The 17235-nt window shown below is 48.8% G+C and overlaps 1 protein-coding gene across 1 annotated transcript in view; it reads right to left on the reverse strand.

Moving 5' to 3' along the window:
- The window catches only part of WDR62 (WD repeat domain 62), a 313350-nt gene that overhangs the window by 222936 nt on the left and 73179 nt on the right, over positions 1–17235 (reverse strand). Inside the window, exons 17-18 of the mRNA XM_063937983.1 lie at positions 5639–5750; positions 5061–5124 (exon numbers count right to left, since the gene is read on the reverse strand). Coding sequence (XP_063794053.1) covers positions 5061–5124; positions 5639–5750 — 176 coding nt within the window. The remainder of the gene's footprint in view (positions 1–5060; positions 5125–5638; positions 5751–17235) is intronic.

Consider the following 17235-nt stretch of genomic DNA (forward strand, 5'->3'; position numbering starts at 1 on the left):
GGAGCACCCAGCTTGTTGAGTGCATACAGGATAAACAGGGAGTCAGATTTTCTGACTCCAGCCGTCCTGGAAACATATTTTCACGGCCCTGACAACGTCCAGCAACTTGGAGTCCTCCAAGTCCCTAGTAGCCGCAGGTACCACAATAGGCTGGTTCAGGTGAAACGCTGAAACCACCTTAGGGAGAAATTGTGGACGAGTCCTCAATTCTGCCCTGTCCGTATGAAAAATCAGGTAAGGGCTTTTATAAGATAAAGCCGCCAATTCTGACACGCGCCTGGCCGAAGCCAGGGCCAACAGCATGACCACTTTCCATGTGAGATATTTCAAATCCACAGATTTAAGCGGTTCAAACCAATGTGATTTTAGGAACCCCAAAACTACATTGAGATCCCAAGGTGCCACTGGAGGCACAAAAGGAGGCTGTATATGCAGCACCCCCTTGACAAACATCTGAACTTCAGGAACTGAAGCCAGTTCTTTCTGGAAGAAAATCGACAGGGCCGAAATCTGAACCTTAATGGATCCTAATTTTAGGCCCATAGACACTCCTGTTTGCAGGAAATGCAGGAATCGACCCAGTTGAAATTCCTCCGTTGGGGCCTTCCTGGCCTCGCACCACGCAACATATTTCCGCCAAATGCGGTGATAATGCTTTGCGGTCACATCCTTCCTGGCTTTGATCAGGGTAGGAATGACTTCTTCCGGAATGCCTTTTTCCTTCAGGATCTGGCGTTCAACCGCCATGCCGTCAAACGCAGCCGCGGTAAGTCTTGGAACAGACAGGGTCCTTGCTGGAGCAGGTCCCTTCTTAGAGGTAGAGGCCACGGGTCCTCTGTGAGCATCTCTTGAAGATCCGGGTACCAAGTCCTTCTTGGCCAATCCGGAGCCACGAGTATAGTTCTTACTCCTCTCCGTCTTATAATTCTCAGTACCTTGGGTATGAGAGGCAGAGGAGGGAAACGCATACACTGACTGGTACACCCATGGTGTTACCAGAGCTTCCACAGTTATTGCCTGAGGGTCCCTTGACCTGGCGCAATACCTGTCCAATTTTTTATTGAGGCGGGACGCCATCATGTCCACCTTTGGTTTTTTCCAACGGTTTACAATCATGTGGAAGACTTCTGGGTGAAGTCCCCACTCTCCCGGGTGGAGGTCGTGCCTGCTGAGGAAGTCTGCTTCCCAGTTGTCCACTCCCGGAATGAACACTGCTGACAGTGCTATCACATGATTTTCTGCCCAGCGAAGAATCCTTGCAGCTTCTGCCATTGCCCTCCTGCTTCTTGTGCCGCCCTGTCTGTTCACGTGGGCAACTGCCGTGATGTTGTCCGACTGGATCAGCACCGGCTGACCTTGAAGCAGAGGCCTTGCTTGGCTTAGGGCATTGTAAATGGCCCTCAGCTCCAGGATATTTATGTGAAGTGATGTCTCCAGGCTTGACCACAAGCCCTGGAAATTTCTTCCCTGTGTGACTGCTCCCCAGCCTCGCAGGCTGGCATCCGTGGTCACCAGGACCCAGTCCTGAATGCCGAATCTGCGGCCCTCTAGAAGATGAGCACTCTGCAACCACCACAGGAGAGACACCCTTGTCTTTGGTGACAGGGTTATCCGCTGATGCATCTGAAGATGCGATCCGGACCATTTGTCCAGCAGGTCCCACTGGAAAGTTCTTGCGTGGAATCTGCCGAAAGGGATTGCTTCGTAGGAAGCCACCATTTTTCCCAGGACCCTTGTGCATTGATGCACTGACACTTGGCCTGGTTTTAGGAGGTTTCTGACTAGTTCGGATAACTCCCTGGCTTTCTCCTCCGGGAGAAACACCTTTTTCTGGACTGTGTCCAGGATCATCCCTAGGAATAGAAGACGTGTCGTCGGGATCAGCTGCGATTTTGGAATATTGAGAATCCAACCGTGCTGCCGCAACACTACTTGAGATAGTGCTACCCCGACTACCAATTGTTCCCTGGATCTTGCCCTTATCAGGAGATCGTCCAAGTACGGGATAACTAAAACTCCCTTCCTTCGAAGGAGTATCATCATTTCGGCCATTACCTTGGTAAAGACCCGGGGTGCCGTGGACAAACCAAACGGCAGCGTCTGAAACTGATAGTGACAGTTCTGTACCACAAACCTGAGGTATCCTTGGTGAGAAGGGTAAATTGGGACATGGAGGTAAGCCTCCTTGATGTCCAAAGACACCATATAATCCCCTTCTTCCAAGTTCGCAATCACCGCTCTGAGTGACTCCATCTTGAATTTGAACCTGTGTATGTAAGTGTTCAAGGATTTCAGATTTAAAATAGGTCTCACCGAGCCGTCCGGCTTCGGTACCACAAACAGCGTGGAATAATACCCCTGTCCCTGTTGCAGGAGGGGTATCTTGATTATCACCTGCTGGGAAAACAGCTTGTGAATGGCTTCCAATACCGCCTCCCTGTCGGAGGGAGACGTCCGTAAAGCAGACTTTAGGGGAGTGCCTGAGTCCGCTTGTAAAGCCCAGCGTCATGCTGAGGACTTGGCAGAAAACGGGAGGGGGCTTCTGTTCCTGGGAACTGGCTGTTTGCTGCAGCCTTTTTCCTCTCCCTCTGCCACGGGGCAGAAATGAGGAGCCTTTTGCCCGCTTGCCTTTATGGGGCCGAAAGGACTGCGCCTGATAATACGGCGTCTTCTTATGTTGAGAGGCTACCTGGGGTAAAGATGTGGATTTCCCAGCAGTTGCCGTGGCCACCAGGTCTGATAGACCTACCCCAAATAACGCCTCCCCTTTGGAAGGCAATACTTCCATATGCCTTTTGGAATCAGCATCACCTGACCACTGCCTCGTCCATAACCCTCTTCTGGCAGAAATGGACAGCGCACTTACTCTTGATGCCAGAGTGCAAATATCCCTCTGTGCATCACGCATATATAGAAATGCATCTTTCAAATGCTCTATAGTCAGTAATATACTGTCCCTATCTAGGGTATCAATATTGTCAGTCAGGGAATCCGACCAAGCCACCCCAGCACTGCACATCCAGGCTGAGGCGATTGCTGGTCGCAGTATAACACCCATGTGAGTGTATATACATTTTAGGATATTCTCATGCTTTCTGTCAGCAGGTTCCTTAAGGGCGGCCGTATCAGGAGACGGTAGTGCCACCTGTTTTGACAAACGTGTGAGCGCTTTATCCACCTTAGGGGGTGTTTCCCAACGTGCCCTATCCTCTGGCGGGAAGGGGTATGATGCTAATAACCTTTTAGGAATTATCAGTTTTTTATCGGGGGAAACCCACGCTTCATCACACACTTCATTTAATTCCTCAGATGCAGGAAAAACTACAGGCAGTTTTTTCTCACCAAACATAATACCCTTTTTAGTGGTACTTGTATTATCAGAAAAATGTAAAACATTTTCCATAGCATCAATCATGTAACGTGTGGCCCTACTGGAAGTCACATTCGTCTCTTCATCGTCGACACTGGAGTCAGCATCCGTGTCGGCGTCTGTATCTGCCATCTGAGGTAACGGGCGTTTTAGAGCCCCTGATGGCTTTTGAGACGCCTAGACAGGCACGAGCTGAGTAGCCGGCTGTCTCATGTCATCAACCGTCTTTTTTAAAGAGCTGACACTGTCACGTAATTCCTTCCATAAGCTCAGCCACTCAGGTGTCGACTCCCTAGGGGGTGACATCTCCATTACAGGCAATTTCTCCGCCTCCACACCATTTTCCTCCTCATACATGTCGACACAATCGTACCGACATACAGCACACACACAGGGAATGCTCCGATAGAGGACAGGACCCCACTAGCCCTTTGGGGAGACAGAGGGAGAGTATGCCAGCACACACCAGAGCGCTATATATATATATATACAGGGATAACCTTATAGAAGTGTTTTTCCCCTTATAGCTGCTGTTTTATTTATACTGCGCCTAATTAGTGCCCCCCTCTCTTGTTTTACCCTTTTCTGTAGTGCAGGACTGCAGGGAAGAGTCAGAGAGACGTCCTTCCAGCGAAGCTGTGAGGGAAAATGGCGCCCGTGTGCTGAGGAGATAGGCTCCGCCCCCTTCTCGGTGGACTTTTCTCCCGCTTTTTGCTGTATTCTGGCAGGGGTTAAAATACATCCATATAGCCCTGGGGGTTATATGTGATGTATTTTCGCCAGCCAAGGTGTTTCTATTGCTGCTCAGGGCGCCCCCCCCCAGCGCCCTGCACCCTCAGTGACCGGAGTGTGAAGTGTGCCTGAGGAGCAATGGCGCACAGCTGCAGTGCTGTGCGCTACCTTGGTGAAGACTGATGTCTTCTGCCGCCGATTTTCCGGACCTCTTCTTGCTTCTGGCTCTGTAAGGGGGCCGGCGGCGCGGCTCTGGGACCGGACTCCGAGGCTGGGCCTGTGTTCGGTCCCTCTGGAGCTAATGGTGTCCAGTAGCCAAGAAGCCCAAGCTGGCTGCAAGCAGGCAGGTTCGCTTCTTCTCCCCTTAGTCCCTCGATGCAGTGAGCCTGTTGCCAGCAGGTCTCACTGAAAATAAAAAACCTAAAACTAAACTTTTACTAAGAAACTCAGGAGAGCCTCCTAGAATGCACCCTTCTCGGCCGGGCACAAAAATCTAACTGAGGCTTGGAGGAGGGTCATAGGGGGAGGAGCCAGTGCACACCAGGTAGTCCTAAAGCTTTACTTTTGTGCCCAGTCTCCTGCGGAGCCGCTATTCCCCATGGTCCTTACGGAGTTCCCAGCATCCACTAGGACGTCAGAGAAAGCCCCGTTTTCGGATGAAAACGGGGCTGTTATCGTGGATTTTGCTTCATCTGCCGGCGAGACTTTTACACCCGTAGTCGGTGCGGGTAATTGAATATCCCCCTTAATGTGCCTTGAGGACAGAGATTAGCAAGCACTGTTTTAAATAATTCCACTCCAAAATATACTGTTGAAAAGTGCAGTATATTCATTTCTGCTAATATCTCTTTGCAACGTTTAAAAGATTTATACAAAAATAATTAAAAAAAGTTTAAACGTTTAAGTTAAAAAAAAAAAAAAAAATGGAAAAAAGTGTGAAAATATACAGCTAACAAACCTGTCTCCGGAGACAGTGATCAGTCTCTTGCAGTCATATGTAAACTTCATGTCAGTCACAATATCTGGGGAACAAGTAGTATATTTTGTACAATTACAGTAATAATTAGAACATTATTTAAGTGCATCTGTAAAGCAGTTTTGAAAAGCAAAGTCGTCAGTACTTGATCAGCCTGAGTAAAGGCCTGGTAGTAAGTAAAATCCAAGCCTATAGGGGAGGTGGACAGTAGGTTGTGATAAATGCCATCAAACATAGATGTCCTAGACCCACTGGAAAGTGTTTACAAGTTACAGCATTTTATAGGAGTTCCTTAATAACCCTTGTTCAGGTCCCGTTGTTAAACCATTGGGCTGTTTTGGGATTTATCGCTGAACACCCTATATGTACGGTGTAAAGAACCCTTTTAAAAGAAGGATCCATATTAAGTACACAATTCATCATTTGTGAAGAATAAGCTGTAGTAAGCTTCCATGTTCCATTTTCTGGTGATACTGTATCTCACAATTGGTTAGTATAGTGATGTGAAAATACAGAAAACAACCTGACACTCAAGTAAATGGGGCATTAATGGAACTAACCAGAGTGTCCGTACATCACAGCGACACATTCACCATTTTGCAGGTCGAAGAGGGAGATGTTTTTATTGGAGCAACTTGTTGCCAAGAATCTTCCAGATGGATCCATCTGCACCTGACAGATCAGAGACAGCAATTACCCAGAAGAATTGACAGTTTGTCGATTTTGGATTGAAGCAATTATGCGCCTAATTCAGACCTGATTGCAGCAGCAAAATTGTTCTCCAATGGGTAAAACCATGTGCACTGCAGGTGGGGAAGATAATAAGAATTTACTTACCGATAATTCTATTTCTCGGAGTCCGTAGTGGATGCTGGGGTTCCTGAAAGGACCATGGGGAATAGCGGCTCCGCAGGAGACAGGGCACAAAAGTAAAGCTTTCCGATCAGGTGGTGTGCACTGGCTCCTCCCCCTATGACCCTCCTCCAAGCCAGTTAGGTACTGTGCCCGGACGAGCGTACACAATAAGGGAGGAATTTTGAATCCCGGGTAAGACTCATACCAGCCACACCAATCACACCGTACAACTTGTGATCAAAACCAGTTAACAGTATGATAACAGAGGAGCCTCTGAAAGATGGCTTCCTAACAATAACCCGAATTAGTTAACAATAACTATGTACAATTATTGCAGATAATCCGCACTTGGGATGGGCGCCCAGCATCCACTACGGACTCCGAGAAATAGAATTATCGGTAAGTAAATTCTTATTTTCTCTATCGTCCTAGTGGATGCTGGGGTTCCTGAAAGGACCATGGGGATTATACCAAAGCTCCCAAACGGGCGGGAGAGTGCGGATGACTCTGCAGCACCGAATGAGAGAACTCCAGGTCCTCCTTAGCCAGAGTATCAAATTTGTAAAATTTTACAAACGTGTTCTCCCCTGACCACGTAGCTGCTCGGCAAAGTTGTAATGCCGAGACCCCTCGGGCAGCCGCCCAAGATGAGCCCACCTTCCTTGTGGAGTGGGCCTTTACAGATTTAGGCTGTGGCAGGCCTGCCACAGAATGTGCAAGTTGGATTGTGCTACAGATCCAACGAGCAATCGTCTGCTTAGACGCAGGAGCACCCATCTTGTTGGGTGCATACAATATAAACAACGAGTCAGATTTTCTGACTCCAGCTGTCCTTGCAATATATATTTTTAATGCTCTGACAACGTCCAGTAACTTGGAGTCCTCCAAGTCACTTGTAGCCGCAGGCACTACAATAGGCTGGTTCAGATGAAATGCTGACACCACCTTAGGGAGAAAATGCGGACGAGTCCGCAGTTCTGCCCTGTCCGAATGGAAAATCAGATATGGGCTTTTGTAAGATAAAGCTGCCAGTTCTGACACTCTCCTGGCCGAAGCCAGGGCTAGTAACATGGTCACTTTCCATGTGAGATATTTTAAATCCACCTTTTTTAGTGGTTCAAACCAATGAGATTTTAGAAATTCCAAAACCACATTGAGATCCCACGGTGCCACTGGAGGCACCACAGGAGGCTGTATATGCAGCACTCCCTTAACAAAAGTCTGGACTTCAGGAACTGAAGCCAATTCTTTTTGAAAGAAAATCGACAGGGCCGAAATTTGAACCTTAATAGATCCCAATTTGAGACCCATAGACAATCCTGATTGCAGGAAATGTAGGAATCGACCCAGTTGAAATTCCTCCGTCGGAGCACTCCGATCCTCGCACCACGCAACATATCTTCGCCAAATGCGGTGATAGTGTTGCACGGTTACTTCCTTCCTTGCTTTAATCAAAGTAGGAATGACTTCTTCCGGCATGCCTTTTTCCTTTAGGATCCGGCGTTCAACCGCCATGCCGTCAAACGCAGCCGCGGTAAGTCTTGAAACAGACAGGGACCCTGCTGAAGCAAGTCCCTCCTTAGAGGTAGAGGCCACGGATCTTCCGTGATCATCTCTTGAAGTTCCGGGTACCAAGTCCTTCTTGGCCAATCCGGAACCACTAGTATCGTTCTTACGCCTCTTTGCCGTATAATTCTCAATACTTTTGGTATGAGAGGCAGAGGAGGAAACACATACACCGACTGGTACACCCAAGGCGTTACCAGCGCGTCCACAGCTATTGCCTGCGGATCTCTTGACCTGGCGCAATACCTGTCCAGTTTTTTGTTGAGGCGAGACGCCATCATGTCCACCATTGGTCTTTCCCAACGGGTTACCAGCATGTGGAAGACTTCCGGATGAAGTCCCCACTTTCCCGGGTGAAGGTCGTGTCTGCTGAGGAAGTCTGCTTCCCAGTTGTCCACTCCCGGGATGAACACTGCTGACAGTGCTATCACATGATTCTCTGCCCAGCGAAGAATCCTTGCAGCTTCTGCCATTGCACTCCTGCTTCTTGTGCCGCCCTGTCTGTTCACATGGGCGACTGCCGTGATGTTGTCCGACTGGATCAACACCGGTTTTCCTTGAAGCAGAGGTTCTGCCTGGCTTAGAGCATTGTAGATTGCTCTTAGTTCCAGAATGTTTATGTGAAGAGACGTTTCCAGGCTCGTCCACACTCCCTGGAAGTTTCTTCCTTGTGTGACTGCTCCCCAGCCTCTCAGGCTGGCGTCCGTGGTCACCAGGATCCAATCCTGTATGCCGAATCTGCGGCCCTCCAATAGATGAGCACTCTGCAACCACCACAGAAGAGATACCCTTGTCCTTGGAGACAGGGTTATCCGCTGGTGCATCTGAAGATGCGACCCTGACCATTTGTCTAACAGATCCCTCTGGAAAATTCGTGCATGGAATCTGCCGAATGGAATTGCTTCGTAAGAAGCCACCATTTTTCCCAGGACTCTTGTGCATTGATGTACAGACACCTTTCCTGGTTTTAGGAGGTTCCTGACAAGCTCGGACAACTCCTTGGCTTTTTCCTCCGGGAGAAAAACCTTTTTCTGAACCGTGTCCAGAATCATCCCTAGGAACAGCAGACGAGTTGTCGGCATTAACTGGGATTTTGGAATATTCAGAATCCAGCCGTGCTGTTTTAGCACTTCTTGAGACAGTGCTAATCCCCTCTCTAGCTGTTCTCTGGACCTTGCCCTTATTAGGAGATCGTCCAAGTATGGGATAATTAATACGCCTTTTCTTCGAAGAAGAATCATCATCTCGGCCATTACCTTTGTAAAGACCCGAGGTGCCGTGGACAATCCGAACGGCAGCGTCTGAAACTGATAGTGACAGTTTTGTACAACGAACCTGAGGTACCCCTGGTGTGAGGGGTAAATTGGAACGTGGAGGTACGCATCCTTGATGTCCAAGGACACCATAAAGTCCCCTTCTTCCAGGTTCGCTATCACTGCTCTGAGTGACTCCATTTTGAACTTGAACTTCTTTATGTACAGGTTCAAGGACTTCAGATTTAGAATAGGTCTTACCGAGCCGTCCGGCTTCGGTACCACAAATAGAGTGGAATAATACCCCTTTCCCTGTTGTAGAAGAGGTACCTTGACTATCACCTGCTGAGAGTACAGCTTGTGAATGGCTTCCAAAACCGTCTCCCTTTCGGAGGGGGACGTTGGTAAAGCAGACTTCAGGAAACGGCGAGGCGGATCTGTCTCTAGTTCCAACCTGTACCCCTGAGATATTATCTGCAGGATCCAGGGATCTACCTGCGAGTGAGCCCACTGCGCGCTGAAATGCTTGAGACGACCGCCCACCGCCCCCGAGTCCGCTTGAGAAGCCCCAGCGTCATGCTGAGGCTTTTGTAGAAGCGGGGGAGGGCTTCTGTTCCTGGGAAGGAGCTGCCTGTTGGTGTCTCTTCCCCCTTCCTCTGCCTCGTGGCAGATATGAATATCCCTTTGCTCTCTTGTTTTTAAAGGAACGAAAGGACTGCGGTTGAAAAGTCGGTGTCTTTTTCTGTTGGGGAGTAGCTTGAGGTAAAAAGGTGGATTTCCCGGCTGTAGCCGTGGCCACCAAATCTGATAGACCGACTCCAAATAACTCCTCCCCTTTATACGGCAAAACTTCCATATGCCGTTTTGAGTCCGCATCGCCTGACCACTGTCGCGTCCATAAACTTCTTCTGGCCGAAATGGACATAGCACTTACCCGTGATGCCAGTGTGCAGATATCCCTCTGTGCATCACGCATATAAAGAAATGCATCCTTTATTTGCTCTAAAGACAGTAAAACATTGTCCCTATCCAGGGTATCAATATTTTCAATCAGGGACTCTGACCAAACTACTCCAGCACTGCACATCCAGGCTGACGCTATAGCTGGTCGTAGTATAACACCTGTATGTGTGTATATACTTTTTTGGATATTTTCCATCCTCCTATCTGTTGGATCTTTAAGTGCGGCCGTCTCAGGAGAGGGTAACGCCACTTGTTTAGATAAGCGTGTGAGCGCCTTATCCACCCTAGGAGGTGTTTCCCAGCGCGCCCTAACCTCTGACGGGAAAGGGTATAAAGCTAATAACTTCTTTGAAATTAGCATCTTTTTATCGGGGGCAACCCACGCTTCATCACATACATCATTTAGTTCTTCTGATTCAGGAAAAACTATAGGTAGTTTTTTCACACCCCACATAATACCCTGTTTAGTGGTACCAGTAGTATCAGCTAAATGTAACGCCTCCTTCATTGCCAAAATCATATAACGTGTGGCCCTACTGGAAAATACGGTTGATTCGTCACCGTCGCCACTGGAATCAGTGCCTGTGTCTGGGTCTGTGTCGACCGACTGAGGCAAAGGGCGTTTTACAGCCCCTGACTGTGTTTGAGGCGCCTGGACAGGCACTAACTGATTGTCCGGCCGTCTCATGTCGACAAACGACTGCTTTAGCGTGTTGACACTATCCCGTAATTCCATAAATAAAGGCATCCATTCTGGTGTCGACCCCCTAGGAGGTGACATCCCCATATTTGGCAATTGCTCCGCCTCCACACCAATATCGTCCTCATACATGTCGACACACACGTACCGACACACAGCAGACACACAGGGAATGCTCTTAACAAAGACAGGACCCCACTAGCCCTTTGGGGAGACAGAGGGAGAGTTTGCCAGCACACACCAAAAGCGCTATATATGACAGGGATAGCCTTATAATAAGTGCTCCCTGTATAGCTGCTTTTATAATATAATTTTTGCCACTATTTTGCCCCCCCTCTCTTGTTTTACCCTGTTTCTGTAGTGCAGTGCAGGGGAGAGACCTGGGAGCCGTCCTGACCAGCGGAGCTGTGTAAGGAAAATGGCGCTGTGTGCTGAGGAGATAGGCCCCGCCCCTTTTCCGGCGGGCTCGTCTCCCGCTCTTTAGTGTATTCTGGCAGGGGTTAAATATCTCCATATAGCCCCGGAGGCTATATGTGAGGTATTTTTTAGCCAAATAGGTTTTCATTTGCCTCCCAGGGCGCTCCCCTCCCAGCGCCCTGCACCCTCAGTGACTGCCGTGTGAAGTGTGCTGAGAGGAAAATGGCGCACAGCTGCAGTGCTGTGCGCTACCTTTAGAAGACTGAGGAGTCTTCTGCCGCCGATTCTGGACCTCTTCATGTTTCAGCATCTGCAAGGGGGCCGGCGGCGAGGCTCCGGTGACCATCCAGGCTGTACCTGTGATCGTCCCTCTGGAGCTGATGTCCAGTAGCCAAGAAGCCAATCCATCCTGCACGCAGGTGAGTTCACTTCTTCTCCCCTAAGTCCCTCGTTGCAGTGATCCTGTTGCCAGCAGGACTCACTGTAAAATAAAAAACCTAAGCTAAACTTTCTCTAAGCAGCTCTTTAGGAGAGCCACCTAGATTGCACCCTTCTCGGCCGGGCACAAAAATCTAACTGGCTTGGAGGAGGGTCATAGGGGGAGGAGCCAGTGCACACCACCTGATCGGAAAGCTTTACTTTTGTGCCCTGTCTCCTGCGGAGCCGCTATTCCCCATGGTCCTTTCAGGAACCCCAGCATCCACTAGGACGATAGAGAAATAACATTTGTAGAGAGAGTTAGATTTGGGTGGGTTATCGGGTTTCTGTGCAGGGTAAATACTGGCTGCTTTATTTTTACACTGCAATTTAGATTTCACTTTGAACACACCCCACCCAAATGTAACTCTCCCTGCACATGTTATATCTAACCCCCCCACCCCCTGCAGTGCACATGGTTTTGCCCATTAGCTAACAAATTTGCTGCTGCGACCAGATCTGAATTAGGCCCCATGTGCACTGCAGGTGGGGCTGATGTAACATGTGCAGAGAGAGTTAGATTTGGGTGGGGTGTGTTCAAATTGAAATCTAAACAACAGTGTAAAAATAAAGCAGCCAGTATTTACCCTGCACACAAACAAAATAACCCACCCAAATCTAACTCTCTCTGCACATGTTATATCTGCCCCACAAGCACTTCACACATAGGTTTGCCCATTAGAGAACAATTTTGCTGTTGCGATCTGGTCTGAATTAGGCCATATATTTGTATTATACTAGAATTCTCTCCCATCTGAACAAAGCTGTGCAGTAACTTGTAGCTTTTTAAAGTAAAACAATACAGTATTGTCAAAATAAGAATTTACTTACCGATAATTCTATTTCTCGGAGTCCGTAGTGGATGCTGGGGTTCCTGAAAGGACCATGGGGAATAGCGGCTCCGCAGGAGACAGGGCACAAAAAGTAAAGCTTTACGATCAGGTGGTGTGTACTGGCTCCTCCCCCTATGACCCTCCTCCAAGCCTCAGTTAGGATACTGTGCCCGGACGAGCGTACACAATAAGGAAGGATTTATGAATCCCGGGTAAGACTCATACCAGCCACACCAATCACACCGTACAACCTGTGATCTAAACCCAGTTAACAGTATGATAACAGAGGATCCTCTGAAAGATGGCTCCCTACAACAATAACCCGATTTAGGTAACAATAACTATGTACAATTATTGCAGATAATCCGCACTTGGGATGGGCGCCCAGCATCCACTACGGACTCCGAGAAATAGAATTATCGGTAAGTAAATTCTTATTTTCTCTATCGTCCTAGTGGATGCTGGGGTTCCTGAAAGGACCATGGGGATTATACCAAAGCTCCCAAACGGGCGGGAGAGTGCGGATGACTCTGCAGCACCGAATGAGAGAACTCCAGGTCCTCCTTAGCCAGGGTATCAAATTTGTAGAATTTTACAAACGTGTTCTCCCCCGACCACGTAGCCGCTCGGCAGAGTTGTAATGCCGAGACCCCTCGGGCAGCCGCCCAAGAAGAACCCACCTTCCTTGTGGAATGGGCTTTTACCGATTTTGGCTGTGGCAGGCCTGCCACAGAATGTGCAAGCTGAATCGTACTACAAATCCAGCGAGCAATAGTCTGCTTAGACGCAGGAGCGCCCAACTTGTTGGGAGCATATAGTATAAACAGTGAGTCAGATTTCCTGACTCCAGCTGTCCTTGAAATGTATATTTTTAAAGCTCTGACAACGTCCAACAACTTGGAGACCTCCAAGTCGCTTGTAGCCGCAGGCACTACAATAGGCTGGTTCAGATGAAATGCTGACACCACCTTAGGGAGAAAATGCGGACGAGTCCGCAGTTCTGCCCTGTCCGAATGGAAAATCAGATATGGGCTTTTGTAAGATAAAGCTGCCAGTTCTGACACTCTCCTGGCCGAAGCCAGGGCTAGTAGCATGGTCACTTTCCATGTGAGATATTTCAAATCCACAGTTTTTAGTGGTTCAAACCAATGAGATTTGAGAAAGTCCAAAACAACATTGAGATCCCACGGTGCCACTGGAGGCACCACAGGGGGCTGTATATGCAGTACTCCCTTAACAAGGGTCTGGACTTCAGGAACTGAAGCCAATTCTTTCTGGAAGAAAATCGACAGGGCCGAAATTTGAACCTTAATAGATCCCAATTTGAGACCCATAGACAATCCTGATTGCAGGAAATGTAGGAATCGACCCAGTTGAAATTCCTCCGTCGGAGCACTCCGATCCTCGCACCACGCAACATATTTTCGCCAAATGCGGTGATAATGTTGCGCGGTTACTTCCTTCCTTGCTTTAATCAAGGTAGGAATGACTTCTTCCGGCATGCCTTTTTCCTTTAGGATCCGGCGTTCAACCGCCATGCCGTCAAACGCAGCCGCGGTAAGTCTTGAAACAGACAGGGACCCTGCTGAAGCAGGTCCCTTCTCAGAGGTAGAGGCCACGGATCCTCCGTGATCATCTCTTGAAGTTCCGGGTACCAAGTCCTTCTTGGCCAATCCGGAGCCACTAGTATCGTTCTTACGCCTCTTTGCCGTATAATTCTCAATACTTTTGGTATGAGAGGCAGAGGAGGAAACACATACACCGACTGGTACACCCAAGGCGTTACCAGCGCGTCCACAGCTATTGCCTGCGGGTCTCTTGACCTGGCGCAATACCCGTCCAGTTTTTTGTTGAGGCGAGACGCCATCATGTCCACCATTGGTCTTTCCCAACGGGTTACAAGCATGTGGAAAACTTCTGGATGAAGTCCCCACTCTCCCGGGTGAAGGTCGTGTCTGCTGAGGAAGTCTGCTTCCCAGTTGTCCACTCCCGGGATGAACACTGCTGACCGTGCTATCACATGATTCTCTGCCCAGCGAAGAATCCTTGCAGCTTCTGCCATTGCACTCCTGCTTCTTGTGCCGCCCTGTCTGTTTACATGGGCGACTGCCGTGATGTTGTCCGACTGGATCAACACCGGTTTTCCTTGAAGCAGAGGTTCTGCCTGGCTTAGAGCATTGTAGATTGCTCTTAGTTCCAGAATGTTTATGTGAAGAGACGTTTCCAGGCTCGACCACACGCCCTGGAAGTTTCTTCCTTGTGTGACTGCTCCCCAGCCTCTCAGGCTGGCGTCCGTGGTCACCAGGATCCAATCCTGTATGCCGAATCTGCGGCCCTCCAATAGATGAGCACTCTGCAACCACCACAGAAGAAATACCCTTGTCCTTGGAGACAGGGTTATCCGCTGGTGCATCTGAAGATGCGACCCTGACCATTTGTCCAGCAGATCCCTCTGGAAAATTCTTGCGTGGAATCTGCCGAATGGAATTGCTTCGTAAGAAGCCACCATTTTTCCCAGGACTCTTGTGCATTGATGTACAGACACCTTTCCTGGTTTTAGGAGGTTCCTGACAAGTTCGGATAACTCCTTGGCTTTTTCCTCCGGGAGAAAAACCTTTTTCTGAACCGTGTCCAGAATCATCCCTAGGAACAGCAGACGTGTTGTCGGAATTAACTGGGATTTTGGAATATTCAGAATCCACCCGTGCTGCTTTAGCACTTCTTGAGACAGTGCTAATCCCATCTCTAGCTGTTCTCTGGACCTTGCCCTTATTAGGAGATCGTCCAAGTATGGGATAATTAATACGCCTTTTCTTCGAAGAAGAATCATCATCTCGGCCATTACCTTGGTAAAGACCCGAGGTGCCGTGGACAATCCAAACGGCAGCGTCTGAAACGGATAGTGACAGTTCTGTACGACGAACCTGAGGTACCCCTGGTGTGAGGGGTAAATTGGAACGTGGAGATACGCATCCTTGATGTCCAAGGATACCATAAAGTCCCCTTCTTCCAGGTTCGCTATCACTGCTCTGAGTGATTCCATCTTGAACTTGAACTTTTTTATGTACAGGTTCAAGGATTTCAGATTTAGAATAGGTCTTACCGAGCCATCCGGCTTCGGTACCACAAATAGAGTGGAATAATACCCCTTTCCTTGTTGTAAAAGAGGTACCTTGACAATCACCTGCTGAGAGTACAGCTTGTAAATGGCTTCCAAGACCGTCACCCTGTCGGAGGGGGACGTTGGTAAAGCAGACTTCAGGAAACGGCGAGGTGGATCCGTCTCTAGTTCCAACCTGTACCCCTGAGATATTATCTGCAGGATCCAGGGATCTACCTGCGAGTGAGCCCACTGCGCGCTGAAATTCTTGAGACGACCGCCCACCGCCCCCGAGTCCGCTTGAGAAGCCCCAGCGTCATGCTGAGGCTTTTGTAGAAGCGGGGGAGGGCTTCTGTTCCTGGGAAGGAGCTGCCTGTTGCAGTCTCTTCCCCCTTCCTCTGCCTCGTGGCAGATATGAATATCCCTTTGCTCTCTTGTTTTTAAAGGAACGAAAGGGCTGCGGTTGAAAAGTCGGTGTCTTTTTCTGTTGGGGAGTGACTTGAGGTAAAAAGGTGGATTTCCCGGCTGTAGCCGTGGCCACCAAATCCGATAGACCAACACCAAATAACTCCTCCCCTTTATACGGCAAAACTTCCATATGCCGTTTTGAGTCCGCATCACCTGACCACTGTCGCGTCCATAAACTTCTTCTGGCCGAAATGGACATAGCACTTACCCGTGATGCCAGTGTGCAAATATCCCTCTGTGCATCACGCATATAAAGAAATGCATCCTTTATTTGCTCTAAAGACAGTAAAACATTGTCCCTATCCAGGGTATCAATATTTTCAATCAGGGACTCTGACCAAGCTACCCCAGCACTGCACATCCAGGCTGTCGCTATAGCTGGTCGTAGTATAACACCTGTATGTGTGTATATACTTTTTTGGATATTTTCCATCCTCCTATCTGCTGGATCTTTAAGTGCGGCCGTCTCAGGAGAGGGTAACGCCACTTGTTTTGATAAGCGTGTGAGCGCCTTGTCCACCCTAGGAGGTGTTTCCCAGCGCGCCCTAACCTCTGGCGGGAAAGGGTATAAAGCCAATAACTTCTTTGAAATTAGCAGTTTTTTATCGGGGGCAACTCACGCTTCATCACACACCTCATTTAATTCATCTGATTCAGGAAAAACTATAGGTAGTTTTTTCACACCCCACATAATACCCTGTTTTATGGTACCTGTAGTATCAGCAATATGTAACGCCTCCTTCATTGCCAAAATCATATAACGTGTGGCCCTACTGGAAAATACGGTTGATTCGTCACCGTCGCCACTGGAATCAGTGACTGTGTCTGGGTCCGTGTCGACCGACTGAGGTAACGGGCGTTTTACAGCCCCTGACGGTGTTTGAGGCGCCTGGACAGGTGCTAATTGATTGTCCGGCCGTCTCATGTCGTCAAACGACTGCTTTAGCGTGTTGACACTATCCCGTAATTCCATAAATAAAGCCATCCATTCTGGTGTCGACTCCCTAGGGGGTGACATCCCCATATTTGGCAATTGCTCCGCCTCCACACCAATATCGTCCTCATACATGTCGACACATACGTACCGACACACAGCAGACACACAGGGAATGCTCTTAAAGAAGACAGGACCCCACTAGCCCTTTGGGGAGACAGAGGGAGAGTTTGCCAGCACACACCAAAAGCGCTATATATGACAGGGATAGCCTTATAATAAGTGCTCCCTGTATAGCTGCTTTAATATATATATTTTTGCCACAATTTTGCCCCCCCCTCTCTTGTTTTACCCTGTTTCTGTAGTGCAGTGCAGGGGAGAGCCTGGGAGCCTTCCTGACCAGCGGAGCTGTGTGAGGAAAATGGCGCTGTGTGCTGAGGAGATAGGCCCCGCCCCTTTTTCGGCGGGCTCGACTCCCGCTCTTTAACGGATTCTGGCAGGGGTTAAATATCTCCATATAGCCCCCGGAGGCTATATGTGAGGTATTTTTTTGCCAAAAAATAGGTTTACATTGCCTCCCAGGGCGCCCCC

The sequence above is a fragment of the Pseudophryne corroboree genome, chromosome 8, assembly GCF_028390025.1.
Source record: "Pseudophryne corroboree isolate aPseCor3 chromosome 8, aPseCor3.hap2, whole genome shotgun sequence".
NCBI lineage: Eukaryota > Metazoa > Chordata > Amphibia > Anura > Myobatrachidae > Pseudophryne > Pseudophryne corroboree.